This window comes from Rhinoraja longicauda, chromosome 1 (assembly GCF_053455715.1).
Source record: "Rhinoraja longicauda isolate Sanriku21f chromosome 1, sRhiLon1.1, whole genome shotgun sequence".
Taxonomy (NCBI): Eukaryota; Metazoa; Chordata; class Chondrichthyes; order Rajiformes; family Arhynchobatidae; genus Rhinoraja; species Rhinoraja longicauda.
This window is the reverse complement of record NC_135953.1, coordinates 27,885,849-27,906,573: the sequence shown is the minus strand read 5'-3', so window position 1 is coordinate 27,906,573 and position 20,725 is coordinate 27,885,849. Positions and strand designations below refer to the sequence as shown.

Below are 20,725 nucleotides of genomic sequence, written 5' to 3'. Positions count from 1 at the left end.
CTCACTGAAATTTCGTAACATAATCTTCCTTCTTTTTCTGTCTCTATTTATGGATCAATAGACAATAGACAATAGACAATAGGTGCAGGAGTAGGCCATTCAGCCCTTCGAGCCAGCACCGCCATTCAATGCGATCATGGCTGATCACTCTCAATCAGTACCCCGTTCCTGCCTTCTCCCCATACCCCCTCACTCCGCTATCCTTAAGAGCTCTATCCAGCTCTCTCTTGAAAGCATCCAACGAACTGGCCTCCACTGCCTTCTGAGGCAGAGAATTCCACACCTTCACCACTCTCTGACTGAAAAAGTTCTTCCTCATCTCCGTTCTAAATGGCCTACCCCTTATTCTTAAACTGTGGCCCCTTGTTCTGGAGATGTGGCCCCAGCATCTCATACCACGCACCCAACATGCCCTACTATTTTCCAAGAATTAAGTACATACAGAGCGCATACATTGAAATTAAAGCTAGAGTCAAAGGTTCATACCGCACAGAACCAGGCCCAACAACCACCTCGTTCATCTGTACATCACATTTACCAGCATTTGATCCATAGCTTTAAGTCCCAGCCACTCAGGTGCTCATCTCGGTACTTTGTGAATGTGGTGGAAGCACCTGTCTCCACCCTCCCCATAGCAGTATTTTCCAGGTTCCAACCACTCTGAGTAAAAATAACTTCCACCTCAGTTCCCCTGAAACCCATTATTTGTTATCCTAAATCTATGCTTTCTAATACTACACACCATTGTAGAAAAGTGTCATTGATTCTGCCTTTCTTCGTTTTGTTCAGGAATGAATATCACTTCACACTCAACCATATTAAAAAAATACATTATTAATTTTCCAGCAATCAGATTTTGCTGGCAAGGCCAATATTTATTGCCAATCCTTAATTGCCCTCAAGATAATGACAGAAAGCCATCCTCTTGAACCGTGTTTAGTAAAAACACCGGTTTAGTAAAAATCCAACTATTCCAGGATTTACATCTAGCAATAATAAAAGAGCAGCAATATATTTCAAAGTCAAAGTTGTTATCCTTCTTGGTACTGAAGGTTACCGACTTGATAGGTACTGACACAATAGCCAAGGCAGATTACTACTGAGCATCGCTAAGATGGCATATTTTGTAGCCACAGTGCAATGGTGCCGAGAGAATGAATGATTATGATCATGGAGAACGTACTGATCAAGCCAGATACTTTGTTCCAGCTGGTGTCAAGCTTCCCAAGTGTTGTTGGAGCTGCATTTACCAAGGCAAGTGGAAAGTGTTCCATCAATGGTTCAATGATTTTTTATTGTCACATGCACAGTGAAATTCTTTCTTTTGCATACATTTCAGTAAAGTATTATTATAAATAAGCATGCTTCTGGTTTGTCATTTGTACTTGGTGGAAGGGCTGAGTGTAGCAGGAGGTACATCATTTGCCATGGGATACAAAACATTTGACCTGCTTGTGGACACAGTGTTTATATTTGGTTTATGGAAAACAGTGACTGCCATATTGTCGATAGTAGAAATTGCGTGGCCAGGATTTGTGGTTTGGTCCACTTATTGGTGTTCGTGTTAATCATCTGATGCCAGGCAAGATATCAGAGTTTGCCAGTCATACATTATTGGATATATACTGTTTTTACCAATACACACTGAACACAATGTTGAGGACAGGCCAGCTGTGAATTAATCACCAAGGTCAACTTGGTCAACATTTTTCAGGTGGGCCGAAGGGCCCGTTTCCATACTGTGCAGCTCTGTCACTTCCTGACTCAATTACATTAACTTTACAGAAATGATGGAATTCCTGAGCAATGCTTGTCTCACTTTTACTCTCCTTTTTAATTTTAAAACTCCTTCAATGAAATATGTTATCAAAAACAACAATCTTCTGGCCCCTAATTGGTGTCTGCAGAGGGCTAGATCTGTGGCTTTAGGACTGGTGATCCAGAGACATACGCTTCCTGATACAATGTACTGAAGGGCAACAAGACCTCGAAGGGGCAATTCTAGGCTAAGCTGAACCCACAGACAGACGTGTCAGGGCTGCACATTATCACCTCCTACAAGGCAAACCCAGGCAGCATTATTCGCAACAATGCATCAATTACAGAAGAGATGTAAGCTTTTTATGCACGTTTTTAAATTGAGAACAATGACACCTACATGAGCCCCCACAGCCCTGACAAATCTCTGAGTCCAACATAAGAGCATCCTTCAAGATGGTGAATCCAGACCAATCGTCCAGCCAAGCAGTTCCCACCTGTTTCAAAAGGGCTTCTGTCATACCATGCCCAGCAAGTTGACCTACCTCAATGACTACCAACTGGTAGCTCTTATATCCACCATAGTCTTCCGAAAGGTTAATAATGACACAAATCAACTCCTGTCTCACTGGCTCTTCACTCTGCTCTGCACCATCTGGATCATGGGAACATGCATGTAAGGTTGTTTTTTATTTACTGCAGCTCGATGTTCAACACAATCATCTCCTCCAAATTCATCACCATTCTCCAAGATCTGGACTCCTGTATCACCTTTGACACTGCATCCTTGACTTCAATTGCAGACCTTAATTTGTGCAGATCAGTAGCATCACCTCCTCTTACTGACCATCAACATAGGCTCAGTTCAAGACTGGGTGCTTCATCCCCTGCTCTACCCTCATTATACCCATGAGAATATGGATAAGCATAGCTCCAATGCCAAATACAAATTTACAGGTGACATCACTATGGTTGGCTGAAAATGGGTGGTCATGAGTCAGCATTCAGGAGAGAGATAGAACACGGGTTGAGTGGTGCCGCAACAACAAAAACCTCCCATTTAAGGTAGGCACAAAATTTTCCGAGTAACTCAGCGGGTCCGGCAGCATCTCTGGAGAGAAGGAATGGATGACGTTTCGGGTCGAGACCCTTCTTCAGATTCCTACACAAACTCCATTTAATGTCAACAAAACCCCTTGACTTCAGAAAGGGGAAGTTGGGAGATCACACGCCAATTTTCTTTCATGCGTTAACAATGGAAAGAGGAAGCAGCTTCATATTCTTGGGCATTAACATCACGATGACCTGTCCTGGGGCCAACATACAGCTGTAATTACAGAGAAGGTACACCAGCACCTCTACTTTCCTACAAGTTTAAAGAGATTTGGGATGTCACCGAATACTCTAACAAACTTCTACCGATGCACTTTAGATTGTATCCTAACAATAGACAATAGACGCAGGAGGAGGCCATTCGGCCCTTCGAGCCAGCATCGCCATTCAATGTGATCATGGCTGATCATTCTCAATCAGTACCCCGTTCCTGCCTTCTCCCCATACCCCCTGACTCCGCTTACTCCAGCATTTTGTGAATAAACCGCTATCCTTAAGAGCTCTATCTAGCTCTATCTTGAATGCATTTAGAGAATTGGCCTCCACTGCCTTCTGAGGCAGAGAATTCCACAGATTCACAACTCTCTGACTGAAAAGGTTTTTCCTCATCTCAGTTCTAAATGGCCTACCCCTTATTCTTAAACTGTGGCCCCTTGTTCTGGACTCCCCCAACATTGGGAACATGTTTCCTGCCTCTAACGTGTCCAACCCCTTAATAATCTAATACGTTTCGATAAGATCTCCTCTCATCCTTCTAAATTCTAGTGTATACAAGCCTAGTCTCTCCAGTCTTTCAACATATGACAGTCCCGCTATTCCGGGAATTAACCGAGTAAACCTACGCTGCACGCCCTCAATAGCAAGAATATCCTTCCTCAAATTTGGAGACCAAAACTGCACACAGTACTCCAGGTGCGGTCTCACTAGGGCCCTGTACAACTGCAGAAGGACCTCTTTGCTCCTAACTGGTTGCATCATGACCTGGTACAGCAATTCCAATGAACAGGAAAACAAGAGGTTGCAGAATAGATTGGACGAGCCAAGCAGATTGAGCGCATAGCCTTCCCAACCATTGAAAGCATCTACACGAGAACTGCCTCAAAAAGATGATATATATCAGCAAAGATTCCCACCATCTAGGTCATGCTCTCTTCTTGTTCCTACAGTCGGGTGGTCGGTACAGAAGCTTGAAGTTGCACACCATCAGGTTCACAAACAGCTCCTGTGCTACAACCATCAGGTTCTTGAACTAACCTGCACAACTCTAATTCTACTTCGGCAATGGTACACTACAGCGCACCTCTTGCACTATCATAGGATCTTCAGCCCATCAAGTCTGCCCATCATAGCTGATCTATCTCTCCCTCCTAATCCCATTCTCCTGCCTTCTCCGCATAACCTCTGACAGCCATTTTAATCAAGAGTCTATCTATCTCTGCCTTAAATATATCCACTGACTTTGCCTCCACAGCCTTCCATGGCAAATAATTCCACAGATTCACCACCCCCTGACTAAAGAAATCCCTCATCTCCTTCCTAAAGAATGTTGTTTAATTCTGAGGCTATAACCTCTCATCCTAGACTCTCCCACTATATATATATATATATATATATAGATGTTTTTGTGCATTGCCTCAGTCTATGATGCTGCTACAAGCAAGATTTTCAATGTACCCGTATATAGGTACATTGAAAATCCTGCTTAAAGCAGCATTAGAGACAAAGGAATATGAATTATACATAAAATATACATACATTGCATATAAGTGATTATAGTACTTGAATATATGACAATACACGTGAGAGAAGATAGGCAAACAGACATCGGGTCCGTTTGCCAATCTTCCAATAAGGAGCGGCATTAAGTCTCGAGTTATGGATGTACAGGTCCTCCCCAGGTTACGCACACTTGACTTATATACAATCTCACACATACAAGTGAGTATTTAGGGGATCGGCGGGATGGATTTGCAGGCAGCTGCGGTAGGACCTGTACAGGCAGAGTATCAGAAGGTACGTTCACAGTGCTGATATGATTACCTATAATCACACCATTTACCACATGCCGCAAACAGCCTGCATGGCTTTCACTATCTAATCCTGTTATGTATTGCACAATTTGTTACAAATTACTAGTTTGAAATATTCATTGCTCAAAGTTAAAATACAGCACCGCTGTGTGCTGTTGATCTCATTTACCCTCTCCTACATGTACATCCTTGCTTAATTTCAGCAATCAAGAGTTGAACCTTTAAAGATCAACTCGATAATTCATCTACTGGATTGTCATGTTTCATTTCAGATTAGTTGTCCACATTGCATTTTTCATTTTGATCAGAAGGATTTCAAACATTTCATCATCTGTTGAAGAATGGAGCACTCCAACTAATAACAACAGAAATATCTTCCTGCTTGATTTGCATATTGCCTGGATACATAACACAAATGGAATATCATAAATTATCATTGCTAAATCAGATCACAATCATAATTTCTTAACCTGATATAAAAACTCCAATATTGAGCAACTCATAGTTAGTAATTCCAGAACTATTTTTTCCATTTAAATACCTTCAATTTATAGCTTTCAGATATTTAATCCAAATTAGGTTAAAATACACAGATCTAGTTACCTCACTTAAAATTTACATTGTGTTTTTTTTAATATACCTTGACAGATACATTACAAGTATCCTTGAGATTCAATTTGCACTCCATTTGTGGTATGTCTATTGCTCACTGTCATCCATTGTAGAACATAAATCATAACCCGTGATCCATTATGCTTCTTCTATTTACTCTGTGTATGATACAATCAGTCTACTCTACAAAATAATTGACGCTGTTATTTCAAAAGGGCAGCATCCTTCATCCTGGTTAACATAAGCCGTATACACAGTTAAAACATAGTCTAGGTTTTCGGAGTTTCCTCCTTCTTGTTAGGAGCAAATATTTACCTAGACTTAATTTCTCTGCACATGAAAAAGAGGAAAGAGGAGACATCAGTGTCACGGAAGTTATGAACGATGAAAGTGCTCTTACTTTCGTGAACAAGAGTATGATTAAAGACCACTGAAATATTTAAAAGCACAGATAATGTAAGTGGATAGTTTTGGTCAATATAATTGCCTGCATTTGATAAGAGCAACAAGAACAATCCCATGTGAAAAACAATGAAGCTTCAAATCTGACAAATATAAAAGAAAGAATAGAGAGCATCCAGTGTGTTACAACCAAGACACATTAGAACATTGACAAGAGGAGACACAATTTTGGCAGGAAGTTATTGCACAAGTAATTAATTGATTCTTAACTATTTGGTACCTGTCCACCAATTTGAAAGGTACTCAATAAAATGTAAATCCCTTCTTAGACAATAGACAATAGACAATAGATGTAGTAGTAGGCCATTCGGTCCTTCGAGCCAGCACCACCATTCAAAGTGATCATGGTTGATCATTCTCAATCAATACCCCGTTCCTGCCTTCTCCCCATACCCCCGGTCTCCGCTATCCTTAAGAGCTCTATCTAGCTCTCTCTTGAATGCATTCAGAGAATTGGCCGCCAATGGCTTCTGAGGCAGAGAATTCCACAGATTTACAACTCTCTGACTGAAAAAGTTTTCCCTCATCTCCGTTCTAATTGGCCTACCCCTTATTCTTAAACTGTGCCCCCTGGTTCTGGACTCCCCCAACATTGGGAACATGTTTCCTGTCTCTAACGTGTCCAACCCCTTAATAATCTTATATGTTTTGATAAGATCCCCTCTCATCCTTCTAAATTCCAGTGTATACAAGCCTAGTCGCTCCAGTCCTTCAACATACGACAGTCCCGCCATTCCTGGAAATTAACCGAGTAAACCTACGCTGCACGCCCTCAATAGCAAGAATATCCTTCCTCACATTTGGAGACCAAAACTGCACACAGTACTCTAGGTGCGGTCTCACTAGGGCCCTGTACAACAGCAGAAGGACCTCTTTGCTCCTATACTCAACTCCTCTTGTTATGAAGGCCAACATTCCATTGGCTTTTTTCACTGCCTGCTGTTCCTGCATGATTCCTATCAGTGACTGATGCACGAGGACACCCAGATCTCGTTGTACATTCCTTTTTCCTAACTTGACACCATTCAGATAATAATCTGCCTTCCTATTCTTACCACCAAAGTGGATAACCTCACACTTATCCACATTAAACTGCATCTGCCATGCATCCGCCCACTCACACAACCTGTCCAAGTCATCCTGCAACCTCATAGCATCTTGCTCACAGTTCACACTACCACCCAGCTTTGTATCATCTGCAAATTTGCTAATGGTGCTTTTAATCCCTTCATCCAAGCCATTAACGTATATTGTAAATAGCTGCAGTCCCAGCACGAAGCCTTGCGGTACCCCACTAGTCACTGCCTGCCATTCTGAAAGGGACCCATTTATCCCCACTCTTTGCTTTCTGTCTGTCAACCAATTTTCTATCCTTGTCAGTACCCTACCTCCAATACCATGTGCTTAATTTAGAATCAATGTATGAAGAAATTTCTTTGCTTGAGGCATTATAAATGTTTGAAATTATCTCCCAAACAATACAGAACTTAGTGCTTACCATTAGGACATATTTTAAACACTGAGCAAATTAAATTTTGAGGAGTATTATATAGCAGGCAGGACACATGGAGCATGGTCTGACAATCCGCTGTCTCCTGTATCACACAATTCCAGCATTGTTTGTTTGCACATTTTTTTACATTCCCTCTCTCTCTCTCTCTCTCTCTCTCTCTCCTCCCCTACCCCCACAGGATTACATTCTTGAGAATTATTTGTAATCCGAACAGTTTGCATGTCACAAATATGGCTGTTAACTGAGCTGGGTTGTCCCATTCGGATAGGTAGCCTGCAGGTGCATTTTCAATCTCATTTTCCCATTCTTAAGAATACACCTGATATTAACAAATATAGCCCGAGCCTATCTCAAGCTAATGATACTATTTTGTAAGATTTAACGGCAGATAAGTTTTGGAAATGCTAATGACCATGTTAAGAACACTGCTGCTCGCCCAGACAGCATGTCACTATGTAGGATTCACAAAATGGACATCCACAGTCTGAAGAAGGGTCTCGACCCGAAACGTCGCCCATTCCTTCTCTCCCGAGATGCTGCCTGACCTGCTGAGTTACTCCTGCATTTTGAAATAATAACCTGTTAACTACAATGAACTCTTCCTGGTTTTGATGCGGCAACATTACAGCTAGCGCCAATAACAATTGGTTGCATCCTCACAGCTGCCAGCAATGCATCCTAGCAGTCTCCCAAACGCTTGTCCATATGCACAGACTATTCGCAAATCAGTTATAAATTCCTCCATGATCTCGCCTTCAATTAGTTTAACTTGAAGTCTTCTCTTTCCTTTCTAGACATCGGTCCCCACCTCAGGGAATAGGCTAGTGACAAACAGCAGATTCAATCCCCCAGAATTACACAGCTGCCTCAACTCTATTTCCTCCAATTTCTATTTCCTCCAACTCTATTTCCCTTACTTTCCTTTCTCCCAGCTCCTCTGTCTAAAGTTGCTGTTAAAGACTTTCCAACCAGATACCTCCAAACGCCTTCCTTCTACCATAATTGTTGCTCTGCCATAGTTGTCAGAACCATTGATTGCATTTCATCCATTTTACACTAACTCGCTGCTTGCATCAGAGATGGTCAGTTTTGCTGTAGGTTATCCATCCCTGTTAATTCAGTTTTTCACCCTCTATTAAACAGCATGGTCTGGGTGCTTTTCCAATTGCTTTAATCAGGATGCAGTTTATTCATGTTGCTCAGTTTACATATTTTATTTTCCCTCTGAATCAACCTTTAAATATATGCTTCCTTAACAGTTATCATACAGCAACTATACACTCAGCTAGAGATATTACCTTTGATCTATCCATCGCTCCTCCACACTCCCTTTAGAATATTTAAGCAGAAACATTAACTTTTCAGAGATGCGACTAGTTTCACGAATGTTTCAGATTGCCAGCAGTGTTTTTGATTTCCTCCGATTGACAGAAAATGTTCACTGTTTCTCTCTCGACAGATGCTCGCTATCTAATAAATATTTCTAGCATTTTATTATTTTTATTTCATGCTAAATACAAAGTCTTGAATATTGTTTCCTACAATTAAAATAAGGCTCAGAGGTGTCTTGTAAGAGTTCGGGATGAAGGGTTTCCCCAGCCTTTTCTAATATTAATTCATTATCTGCTCCTTCTTAAAGATAAATTCACATTTTCTCATTCTTGGATAATATTAGTTCCTTTGGGCTTTGTAGATATTGGGATGTAAATGTATAATCTCTTCAATTAATAATGGATATAAATTTCAATGAGTTGCTCATCTGAAAATTTCCAAGTCTTTAGCCATTATTTTAATGACACTAAGCTTTTCCAATAAGCTCACCACTCTGAAGTTAAGGATTCTTCCTTAATTGCAGTTAAAACGTAATATGCTTTCAGAATTTTATTTCTTCTATTTTCCCATCTGCAGGTAAATTTATAACGTCCTTCTGCTTGTTCTCTTGCTTTTGATATATTTAAACATGTAAGTCTATAAATGTTCCTTTAAGACTTGAGTTTTTTAATATTCCTGCCTGGCTTCATAATTCTCTTTTATAATTCAGACTTTATAGTCACAGGCAACATCATAGAACAATATCTTTTACCCCAATAATATTATCGATTATTAAAGATGTTATAGCAGCGCATTTGAAAAGCAGTGACAGGATCGGTCAAAGTCGATCATAATGAGAGGATTTCAGTATAGGAGTAAAGTGGTCCTTCTGCAGTTGTATAGGGCCCTGGTGAGATCACATCTGGAGTATAGTGTGCAGTTTGGTCTCCTAATTTGAGGAATGACATCCTTGCTATTGAGGCAGTGCAGCGTAGATTCACGAGGTTAATCCCCGGGATGGCGGGAATGTCATACGAGGAAAGATTGGAAAGACTGGGCTTGTCACTGAAATTTAGAAAGATGAGAGGGGATCTTATAGAGACGTATAAAATTATAAAAGGACTAGACAAGCTAGATGCGGGAAAAAATTTCCCAATGTTGGGGGAGTCCAGAACCAGGGACCACAGTATAAGAATAAAGGGGAAGCCATTTAAAACCGAGGTGAGAAAAAACATTTTCACCCAGAGAGTTGTGAATTTGAGGAATTCTCTGCCACAGAAGGCAGCGGAGTGCGGTGCCGCAAGGCTCGGTGCTGGGACCCCAGTTATTTACAATATATATTAACGATTTAGATGAGGGAATTAAATGTGACATCTCCAAATTTGTGGATGACACAAAGCTGGGTGACAGTGTGAGCTGCGATGAAGATGCTATGAGGCTGCAGGGTGACTTGGATAGGTTGGGTGAGTGGGCAAATGCATGGCAGATGCAGTAGAAAATGTGGATAAATGTGAGATTATGTGATGTTTCTGTTTTCTATGTTTCTATCCATGTTGCCCTTAATTAAACAAGCAAACACCCTCAAATCTCTTACAATTTCTTGTGTTAAAGCTATGGTCGCTCTTCCCCCTTTGTTAATTAGACAGTAGCAAGTCTAATACCCTCTTTCCTCTTGGGGGCTTTCCTAACCTGTATGTCAGTGTGTACGCCTCACAAAGCAAGACAGTGTCAAATCGTTAGTTTTTTAGTTCATACCAGCGATACCCGCACATTAACACTATCCTATAGTGTATTTTGCCTTAGATAAGTCAATCCACAACACAAAGAGAGCAATGGAGGAAACACTGCTAAGTGCAATAAATAAACTACTCGGAGATCTAGTAGCGGGTCAAGCAGCATCTGTGGAGACAATAGAATAGTCTATGTTTTGGGTCAAAACCCTACATCATTCCTGATGCCGACAAACAATGTCATCAAGGAGCAGTAAATGAAGAGGAGGGTGACATTTATGAGCCATGAGTTACTTTCAGTTTGACCTCTATAATGCAGATAGATTGTCTATAAACTGAAGAATATCGAGAACAAATAATCAGGTTTCGGTCGTTTTCTGGCAAGTTACCACTTTATCATCATATTTGCAGACCATATCACACCACAAATCCACCCAAGGCTTTTTTAAAATTATAACTACAGATCAACTTTGGTCCTCATGTAATCAGATTTGCAATCACCTATACAAAATAGAAAAATGTATGGCATCATTAAATTCAGTCATATTGTTTGAACAATTGACACATAAATATGAAAGCGTTTATTTACAATAAATATAGAGCTAACATACAAATGGATTGGGAAAAGTGCTGGCATTAGGAATCAAAATGTAATGAGCTAAAGCCACTTGTTTTCTATCCTCATTTGCAGCTGAGTTTTACCAAGTTACTATGCACCACAATTTACATGAAGTTGACTGCCATGCACCTTTCCCCCGCAACGTATCTGTCTTATGTAAGCAGCAATACAATACAATACAATATATCTTTATTGTCATTGTACACAGGGGTACAACGAAATTGGGAATGCGCCTCCCATACGATGCAATAATTTAAGTAATTTAGACAACAGCAACCCAACGAAACAAATGTAACAGTTTTAGACAGGGTAAAGTGCAAGTTGATCTATGCGTTGTGACCATCCGGCTCAGCAGGACCGGTTCATAGCAGCTATGGCCCTGGGGATGAAGCTGTTCCTGAGTCTGGAGGTGCGGGCGTAGAAGGCCTTGTATCGTCTGCCCGATGGAAGGAGTTCGAACAGACTGTTGCAGGGGTGTGAAGAGTCTTTGTGGATGCTGGTGGCTTTTCTGAGGCATCGTGTGTTGTAGATGCCCTCCAAGTCTGGTAGCTGTGTTCCGATGGCCCTCTGAGCTCTATGGACTACCCGCTGTAGAGCTTTCCTTTCTGCCTCCGTGCAACTGAGGTACCACACAGGGATGCCATGCGTTAGGATGCTCTCTATGGTGCAGCGGTAGAAGGTCGTCAGCAGCTGTTGGGGTAGACCAGACTTTTTCAGTGTTCTTAAGTAGAACAGTCTTTGTTGTGCCTTCTTGACCAGCGCAGCAGTGTTATTGGACCATGTTAGGTCCTCCGAAATGTGAGTGCCCAGAAACTTGAAGCTGGACACTCTCTCCACACTGTCCCCGTTGATAGAGATCGGGGCATATTCCCCGTTATGTGACCTACGGAAGTTGATGATCAGCTCCTTGGTCTTGGTGGTATTTAGGGATAGGTTGTTATCCGAGCACCAGCCGGCCAGGTTCTGCACCTCCGCTCTATAGTTTGTTTCATCCCCGTTGGTGATAAGCCCGATCACCGTTGTGTCGTCTGCAAACTTGACAATGGTGTTGGTGTCGAATGCAGGAACACAGTCGTGTGTGAAGAGGGAGTAGAGCATGGGGCTCAGAACACAGCCCTGTGGTGTGCCGGTGCTCAGGGTGATAGTGGAGGACAGGTGCGGGCCCATTCTCACTGCCTGCGGTCGTTCCAGCAGGAAGTCCAGGATCCAGTCACATAACGACGAGCTGAGGCCTAGCTGGTGGAGTTTGGTGATGACCTTGGTGGGGATGACCGTGTTGAAGGCGGAGCTATAGTCTATGAATAGCATCCTCACGTACGTGCCCTGTCTCTCTAGGTGAGTCAGGACAGTGTGAAGAGCCAGAGAGATGGCATCCTCTGTGAATCTATTTGCCCTGTATGCAAATTGATGTGGGTCCAGTGAGTCAGGGATGCTGGATTTGATGTGTGAGAGGACCAGCCTCTCAAAGCACTTCATGACTATCGGCGTTAGGGCAACCGGGCGGTAGTCGTTCAGGTTGGAGATCTTTGCTTTTTTCGGCACCGGAACTATGATAGCCGACTTCAGGCACTTGGGGACCGTAGCTAGAGATAATGACAGGTTAAAGATCCTGGTGAATACCTCAGCCAGCTGTTCAGCACAGTCCTTCAGTACCCTTCCTTGAACTCCATCCGGTCCTGCAGCCTTGCGTGGGTTGACCCTTTGCAGAGCGCGTTGCACCTCCTGTGTGCTCAGTTGCAAGACCTGTCCCTCCGCCTCGGCTGGGGTTCTTCCACTGAAGGTGGTTTTGCCAGTTTCAAAGCGGGCAAAGAAGGTGTTAAGCTCGTTGGTCAGTGCCATATCGCTGAGGGGGCAGGCAGGGCTGCTCTTGTAGCCAGTGATGTCCCTGACACCCTGCCACATGCTTCTGGTGTCCGTGGTGTTGGATCAGAGCAGGATGGAGCCAGAGGTGTTGCAGAGCTGGAAATAGGAAATCTCAGAAATCGTACGTGTGTGGACAAAGATCACCTCAAGCCAATCATGACAGAAGGGTTGCAGACAATTTTGTACGTTCTCCCCGTGACCTGCGTGGGTTTTCTCCGAGAAGTTCGGTTTCCTCCCATACTCCAAAGGCATACAGATTTGTAGGTTAATTGGCTTGGTACAATGTAAAAATTGTCCCTAGTGTAGGATAGTGTTAATGTGCGGGTATCGCTGGTTGGTGCGGACACGATGGGCCTGTTTCTGCGCTATATCTAAACGAAACTAATCTATCTTGTGATATTTGCAACAAATTGTTTTTTCTTCTAAGACAGAGAGAAGAGAGTCAAGCGTGTTTAATTGTCATATGTCCCGAAACAGATGTAATTCTTACTTGCGGCAGCACAACAGGTAACGTAAACTTGGTACTTGTAAATAGTACAATAAACAACAAAAACCGTGTGGAGATGTGGAGATATATATAAAAAACAAACAAACATTAATACTGCTTCATTGGAAGGGGTTTGTTTTCCTCTCATACTAGAAACTTTTTTTTCACCCCTGTGCTGAGTTGGAAAATATTTCCTCTCATCAGCCATTGAATATTGAGGAAGCAGATGAAGAATATAGGGGTGAAGACAGATGGTGAGGTAGAAATGGGTAACATGTAATGATGGGCCGTCCAAAGATTCAAACTATAATTCACCTATTTTCTCTGTTGTATATAAATGAAATTCTGTCCATCATGGTGCATAGATTAATTTAAATAATAGCGATGATTTAAAGCTCTTTTCAGATCTTAATTTGCAACATTTATTGCCATGAGAAAAAACTGTATTCATTGTTAAAGTACAAACTTACCCGTATCCATTTGCCAGACATACACCGATCCATCTGAGCATCCGACCACTAGGTAATCATCAGAAGGTCTCCATTTGATAACTTGAATGGGAAATAGATGTCTCGATGCCAGCATTATACATTTCTTGTCTCGAAGACTGAGAAGACCCACCGAATGATCACTGGCCACCGAACAGATGCAATACTGAACTCGGGACTACAGCCAAATGAAAAAGAAGAAAATATAAACATTTTAATATGGTAGCCAATTTGGTATGAGGACATTTTTACGGAATAGATCAGATTCTTTGAAAAATGCACATTTTATGCCATCTTGCAAAATACCGCAATGTTGAATGATTAAAACTAGTATCAAGGGCATGGGAGAGAACTCTCCGTAAGCCATTTTAAATGCTACTATCGAATCCGCCTCCACCATCATTTCAGGCAACACGATCCAGGCACCCACCACTCTCGATGTAAAAAAAACGCCACTCTCACCTTAAAGCTATGCCTTCTAGTCTTTGACATTTCCACCCTCGGAATATGTTCTGACTGTCTACCCTATCCACATGTCTCAGAATTGTTTTATATTTCTATCAGGATGATCCAGAAAAGAACAATCCAAATTTGGCTAACCTTTCTTTATAGCTCATACCCTCTAATTCCGGTAGCATGAATATGGAGAAACTTATATTTCCACAGTGAATTCCAGGAATAAAAGTGCATAATAATTATGCAGGGAGCAAAACATAATGACACAAAGTGTGGGGAGAGACGTGGACAAAGCAGAAGTTTTATAAACTGCGTGAGATATTGAAATGGAGAGTTTCTGAGCAGGAGCCAGGTTAATTGAGGAAAAGACATGGACAAGAAACGGTGACGCAGCGGTAGAATTGTTGTCTTGCAGCGCTGGAGACCCGGGTTCGATCCCGATTACGGGTACTGTCTGTACGGAGTTTGTATGTTCTTCCCGTGACCTGCGTGAGTTTTCTCTGAGATCTTCGGTTTCTTCCTACACTCCAAAGGTGTATAGGTATATAGGTAAATTGGCTTGGTAAATGTAAAAATTGTCCCCAGTGTGTGCAGGATAGCATTAATATGCGGGGAACGCTGGTCGGCGTGGATCCAGTGGGCCGAAGCACCTGTTTCTGCTCTGTATCTCCAAACTAAACTAAACTGTCGATAGTTAAATTCAATCTCTGTAAAGCAGCTTGAAATGCCATTCATAAAGTTAGGTGCAGTCATGACAAAAAGCATGTGCTTTTTTGTGCATCCAATTCTAATTATCCCAATGTTCAGCAGCAGTGCATCTTATCTTACACTTACCAGATGTGTCTCCAGGACATTCAAATCCATGGTATTATTGAAGTTTTTGTTACTTTTTGTCATACAAAACAATTTCAAAAATTATCTTTGGAGTCTTTGAGACCTCAGGACTTGTTGAAACTTGCCTCACTCAGTTCTCTTTCAAAGCTGTTGAATTGCATAATTGCAACTTAAAAAATGCCATAAATATCTTCAAAAACAAGCAAGGAGAAGTGTCGCTTTGTGTCGGAAAGAACTGCAGATGCTGGTTTAAATTGAAGGTAGCCAAAAAATGCTGGAGTAACTCAGCGGGACAGGCAGCATCTCTGGAGAGAAGGAATGGGTAACGTTTCGGGTCGAGACTGAAGAAGTTACCTAAAACTGGAGAGTTCAATGTTTATACCATTGCAGTGTAAGCAACCCAAGCTGTATTTGAGGTGCTGTACGTCCAGTTTGAGTGTGGCCTCACTCTGGCAATGGAAGCTGCCCAGGACAGAAAGGTCAGAATGAAAAATAGGAAGGGGAATAGTTAGCAACTGGTAGATCCAAGTGTTTGCTGAAACGGGCTCTGAGTCTAAACTTGGTCTCTTGGTAAAGGAGGCTACATCGGGAATACGAATTACAGTAGATGAGGTTAGAGGGGGTGCACATCTACTTCTGTCTCATCTGAAAGGAATGCTGGGGTCCTTGGAATGTATGTGGGCGAGGAGGTATATCGACAGGTGTTGAGGGAGGAGGCATAGGGACAAGTGTGCAAAGGAGGTTTTGGGACAGGTGTTGAGGGAGGAGGTATAGGGGTGTTTCTTTGTTCAATAATAGTAATGGACAAGAGTGTTGCATCAGTGACTACTGTCTGTATCAGGGAAATAGGATCAGAGAAAAATGAACCTTTTTCTCCAATTTGAAAATGATTTTTAAGGTGGTTCTTTGAAAAATTCTAAGCAGCCTATTTTGAAGTACTTATTCATCACATCCTTTTCACTCACTACGAATATAACAACTTACACTCTAATGACTTCTGAGGGCCTCTTAAGTGGCCTTCCTTGGCGATTTATTCCATTTGTTTGCTTCTGTGTGTTCTTTAGAAGGGAAAGATATGTTTGTATAACTGAGCGCTGTTGTATATTTTGGTTGAATGGAAAATAAATTCACTCTTCTGAAGCCAAATTAGGTCAGTTATCTAATAATTGCCTCAAAAATTATTATGCAAAATGAAAATTTGGTTGCATCTAAAATGCGTAATCATTTCTGAAAACTATCCATAAAGTGATTTTTTAAATCCTCCACTGACTTTTAAGTAGGTTAAATTTACAGGACATAAAATAATAATTTTGCAGCACAAATAATTATTAAAACATTTCTTTCTTAATCGAGTACTAAAGGATCAATATAAATGTTTACCATCAAAGATTCAATTTATACAAACTAAATTTTGAGGAGTTAATAAAGAACTTACACTGCAATTCTCAGGTGGAACGACCAGTTGTGTGATCTCTCCACCATGGACACAAAAGGTATGCTTCATTTCCCCAGAGTTGATGTCCCAGATGATTACAGAGAAATCTACGCCACCTGACACCAAGTAGCGCTGATCATACCGCACGGCGACCTGGTGTGGGTACAATAGGCAAGTCACTTTGCCGCGATGGCCTCGAAGTGTTCGGTGAGGTGGCCAACCTGAGGAAATTTTAATTCATACACAAAAATGCTTAAATCAGCACTCATTCAAATCCACAGAAAGTCATGCAAATTAAATGAAAATTATGGGAAAAACAAAAACAAAAAGGAGCCGATACGTCTCATAAACCCATTGTCTGGATCTGCATTACTTTAGTCATAAAGACTGCAAACTGGCCTTTGGACCTCTTTCTATGTTGGCCAAGATGACCATCTAAGACAATCCCATTTACCTGCATTTGACCCATATGCCTCCAAACCTTTCTTTCCCATGTACTTGTTGAAATGTATTTTAAGACCAGAAAGTTACTAAGTAGTAACAAAAAAAACCAAATGATTCACTAATGTCTTCTTGGAAAAATAAATCTGTCCTTCTTACCCAGTCCAGTCTTCTATCAGATCAGGTGACTCTTTCCAGAAGTATTCACAACTAAATCAATTTTTGATTTAGATCTATCATAGCACCCATCATGCTCTCCAAGTAATAAAGTCCTACCCTATCTGGCATCTCCCTGTAGCTCAATCCCACGAGTCCTAGAAATATCCTCACAAACCTTATCTACACCCTTTCCAGCTTAATGATACCCTTTCTACAGCAGAATGACCAAATTGAACACAATATGCGACAGGCCAATGCCTTGTAAAGTTTATCATAAAGTCCCAACTTCCATACTCAAAACGTTGACTGATAAAGGCCAATGTACTAAAACCCTCTTTACCACCATAGACAATAGACAATAGACAATAGACAATAGGTGCAGGAGTAGGCCATTCAGCCCTTCGAGCCAGCACCGCCATTCAATGCGATCATGGCTGATCACTCTCAATCAGTACCCCGTTCCTGCCTTCTCCCCATACCCCCTCACTCCGCTATCCTTAAGAGCTCTATCCAGCTCTCTCTTGAAAGCATCCAACGAACTGGCCTCCACTGCCTTCTGAGGCAGAGAATTCCACACCTTCACCACCCTCTGACTGAAAAAGTTCTTCCTCATCTCCGTTCTAAATGGCCTACCCCTTATTCTTAAACTGTGGCCCCTTGTTCTGGACTCCCCCAACATTGGGAACATGTTATCTGCCTCTAATGTGTCCAATCCCCTAATTATCTTATATGTTTCAATAAGATCCCCCCTCATCCTTCTAAATTCCAGTGTATACAAGCCCAATCGCTCCAGCCTTTCAACATACGACAGTCCCGCCATTCCGGGAATTAACCTAGTGAACCTACTCTGCACGCCCTCCATAGCAAGAATATCCTTCCTCAAATTTGGAGACCAAAACTGCACACAGTACTCCAGGTGCGGTCTCACCAGGGCCCGGTACAACTGTAGAAGGACCTCTTTGCTCCTATACTCAACTCCTCTTGTTACGACCTGTGACACCTCTTTCAGAGAACTATGTACCTCTACTCCCAGATCCTTCTGCATTGCGACACTACCCAGGGCCCTACCATTCACTATTAAGGTACCGCCCAATCTTGACTTCCCAAAATGAAACACAACAAACCTATCTCCATTTAACTTTATTAGCTATTCCTCAGCTCACATGATCAGTTGATCGAGATCATGCTGTAATTTTTAATACTCATTCTCACCGTCTAGGATACCACCCACTTTAGTTTTGTCTGCAAACTTACTAATCATGCCTTGTACATTCTCATACAAATCGTTGATATATATCACAAAAAACAATGGGCCCAGCACCTAACTCTCAGGTACACCACTTGTCAAAGGCCTCCAAACCAAATAACAACCCTCCACCATCACCCTCTGCTTCCTTCCTTGAAGCCAGTTCTGTATGCAGTGTGAGCTCTCCCTTGTTCCCATGGATCCAGCCTTCCACAGCAGTCTACCATGCAGAACCTTAAAAACAAGCCTTGCTGAAGTCCATACACACAATGTGTATACTTTTTCAAAAAAACGATCAAACTTGTAGGACGCATTCTCCCAAGTACAAAACCATGTTGACTATCCCAATCAGCCTTTCTATATCGAAATGCATATATATCTTATCCCTCGGAATCATCTCCAGTAACTTGCCTACGACAGATACTAAGCTCACTGGTCTGATAGTTCTCTCGCTTTGCCTTGTAGCCCTTCTTATATAGAGGCACAAAATTACCCACTCGTCAGTCTTCCAGCACTGTCTAACAATGATTCATATATCTCATGCAGGGTTCCTGCAATTTCTAATTGAGCTTCCCATGGTTTCCTTGGATATATCTGATCAGGCCCAGCAGATTTATCTACTTTCATACGTCTTAGGATGTCCAGCACCACCTCGACTATAACATGGACTGTCCTCAAGACATCTCCATTAACTCAGAAAAGGTCGGGAACAGAGCAAGGAAGACCGTTGGCTGAGAGCAAAGTAAGTGTTAATTGCTGTGTGTAAAGGCAGTTTTAAAAGAGCGCCAAGAGTCCGTTAGTAGTCAGTCAGAAAAGTGCATAACTCCAAGCTTGTCAGGAAGGCCGGATAGAAGTGAGTACCTGGATTGGTTGATCAATTAAAGTAGAGGTTTGGTAAATTGGCCAATTAAGTAATTTAGTGACTGATATAAGCCAGACTTGCACAAGGGGTGCAGCCCTGTAGAGGGAAGTGCCCAGTGAGAAAAGTGCGAGTCTTTGGCTGCCCAGTGAGAAAAGTGCGAGTCTTTGGCTGCCCAGTGAGAAAAGTGCGAGTCTTTGGCTGCCCAGTGAGAAAAGTGCGAGTCTTTGGCTGCCCAGTGAGAAAAGTGCGAGTCTTTGGCTGCCCAGTGAGAAAAGTGCGTGTCTTTGGCTGCCCAGTGAGAAAAGTGCGAGTCTTTGGCTGCGAGTCTTCGGCGAGGAGGCTGAGGTGAGGAGGTTACGCTTGTTTTTGCGCCTGAATTGTTTTTGACTTCACTGAAGTAATGGCGGACAAGTTGGTGCAGTGTGTTTCCTGCAGGATGTGGGAAGGTAGGGACACCGCTGGAGCTTCTGGGAGCTACACCTGCAAGAACTGTGTCCAGGTGCGGCTGCTGAATGGACGTGTGGCGGAGTTGGAAAGGCAGCTGGAAGACCTCAGGACCATCCGGGAATGCGAGAGTTTCCGGAACAGGACCTTCTGCGAGGCTGTCACGCCAAGGGTCCAGGTCGAGCAAAGGTGGGAGACCGTTTCAGGGGGGAGCGAACGTGGACTACAGGAGACCCCGGTGGCTGTGCCTATTGCAAACAGGTGCACCGTCTTGGGAGCTGTTGGGGCAGAGGACGCTTCCAGTCCGAGCGGCGGACGTGTTGGCAGATCTGACCCAGGCAAGGAAACTCGACTGGGGAGACCGAAGTCTGGAAGAGCCATAGTAGTGGGTGACTCCATTGTCCGAGGTACGGACAGTAGATTCTGTGGCGACAGGCGGGACTCGAGGATGGTCTGTTGCCTCCCTGGTGCCAGGGTTCAAGACATCACGGGGCGGCTTCAGAATATCCTAGCGAGGGAAGGCGATCAACCGGAGTAGTTGTGCACGTGGGCACGAATAACATCGGGAGGAAGAGGAAGGAGATGCTGCGAAGTGAGTTTAGAGAGTTAGGAAGAAGACTGAGAAGTAGGACGTCGAGGGTGGTTGTCTCTGGACTGCTACCTGTACCTCGTGCTGGTGAGAACAGGAACAGAGAGATCGGGGATATGAATGTATGGCTGAGGGGCTGGTGCAGGGAGCAGGGATTTAGATTTCTAGACAACTGGGATCTCTTCTGGGGTAGGGGTGACCTGTACAAAAGGGACGGGTTACACCTTAACAGCAGGGGGACCAACATTCTGGCAGGTAGGTTTGCTAGTGCTA

At 42.7% G+C, this 20,725-nt stretch overlaps 1 protein-coding gene across 5 annotated transcripts in view; it reads right to left on the bottom strand.

Annotated features, from left to right (window-relative positions):
* wdr7 (WD repeat domain 7) overlaps positions 1–20,725 on the bottom strand; it is a 467,098-nt gene that overhangs the window by 367,547 nt on the left and 78,826 nt on the right. For all 5 annotated transcript variants that reach the window (XM_078423760.1, XM_078423677.1, XM_078423842.1 and 2 more), the window contains 2 exons: positions 16,712–16,932; positions 13,969–14,164 (listed from right to left, as the gene is read on the bottom strand). In XM_078423760.1, coding sequence (XP_078279886.1) covers positions 13,969–14,164; positions 16,712–16,932 — 417 coding nt within the window. The remainder of the gene's footprint in view (positions 1–13,968; positions 14,165–16,711; positions 16,933–20,725) is intronic.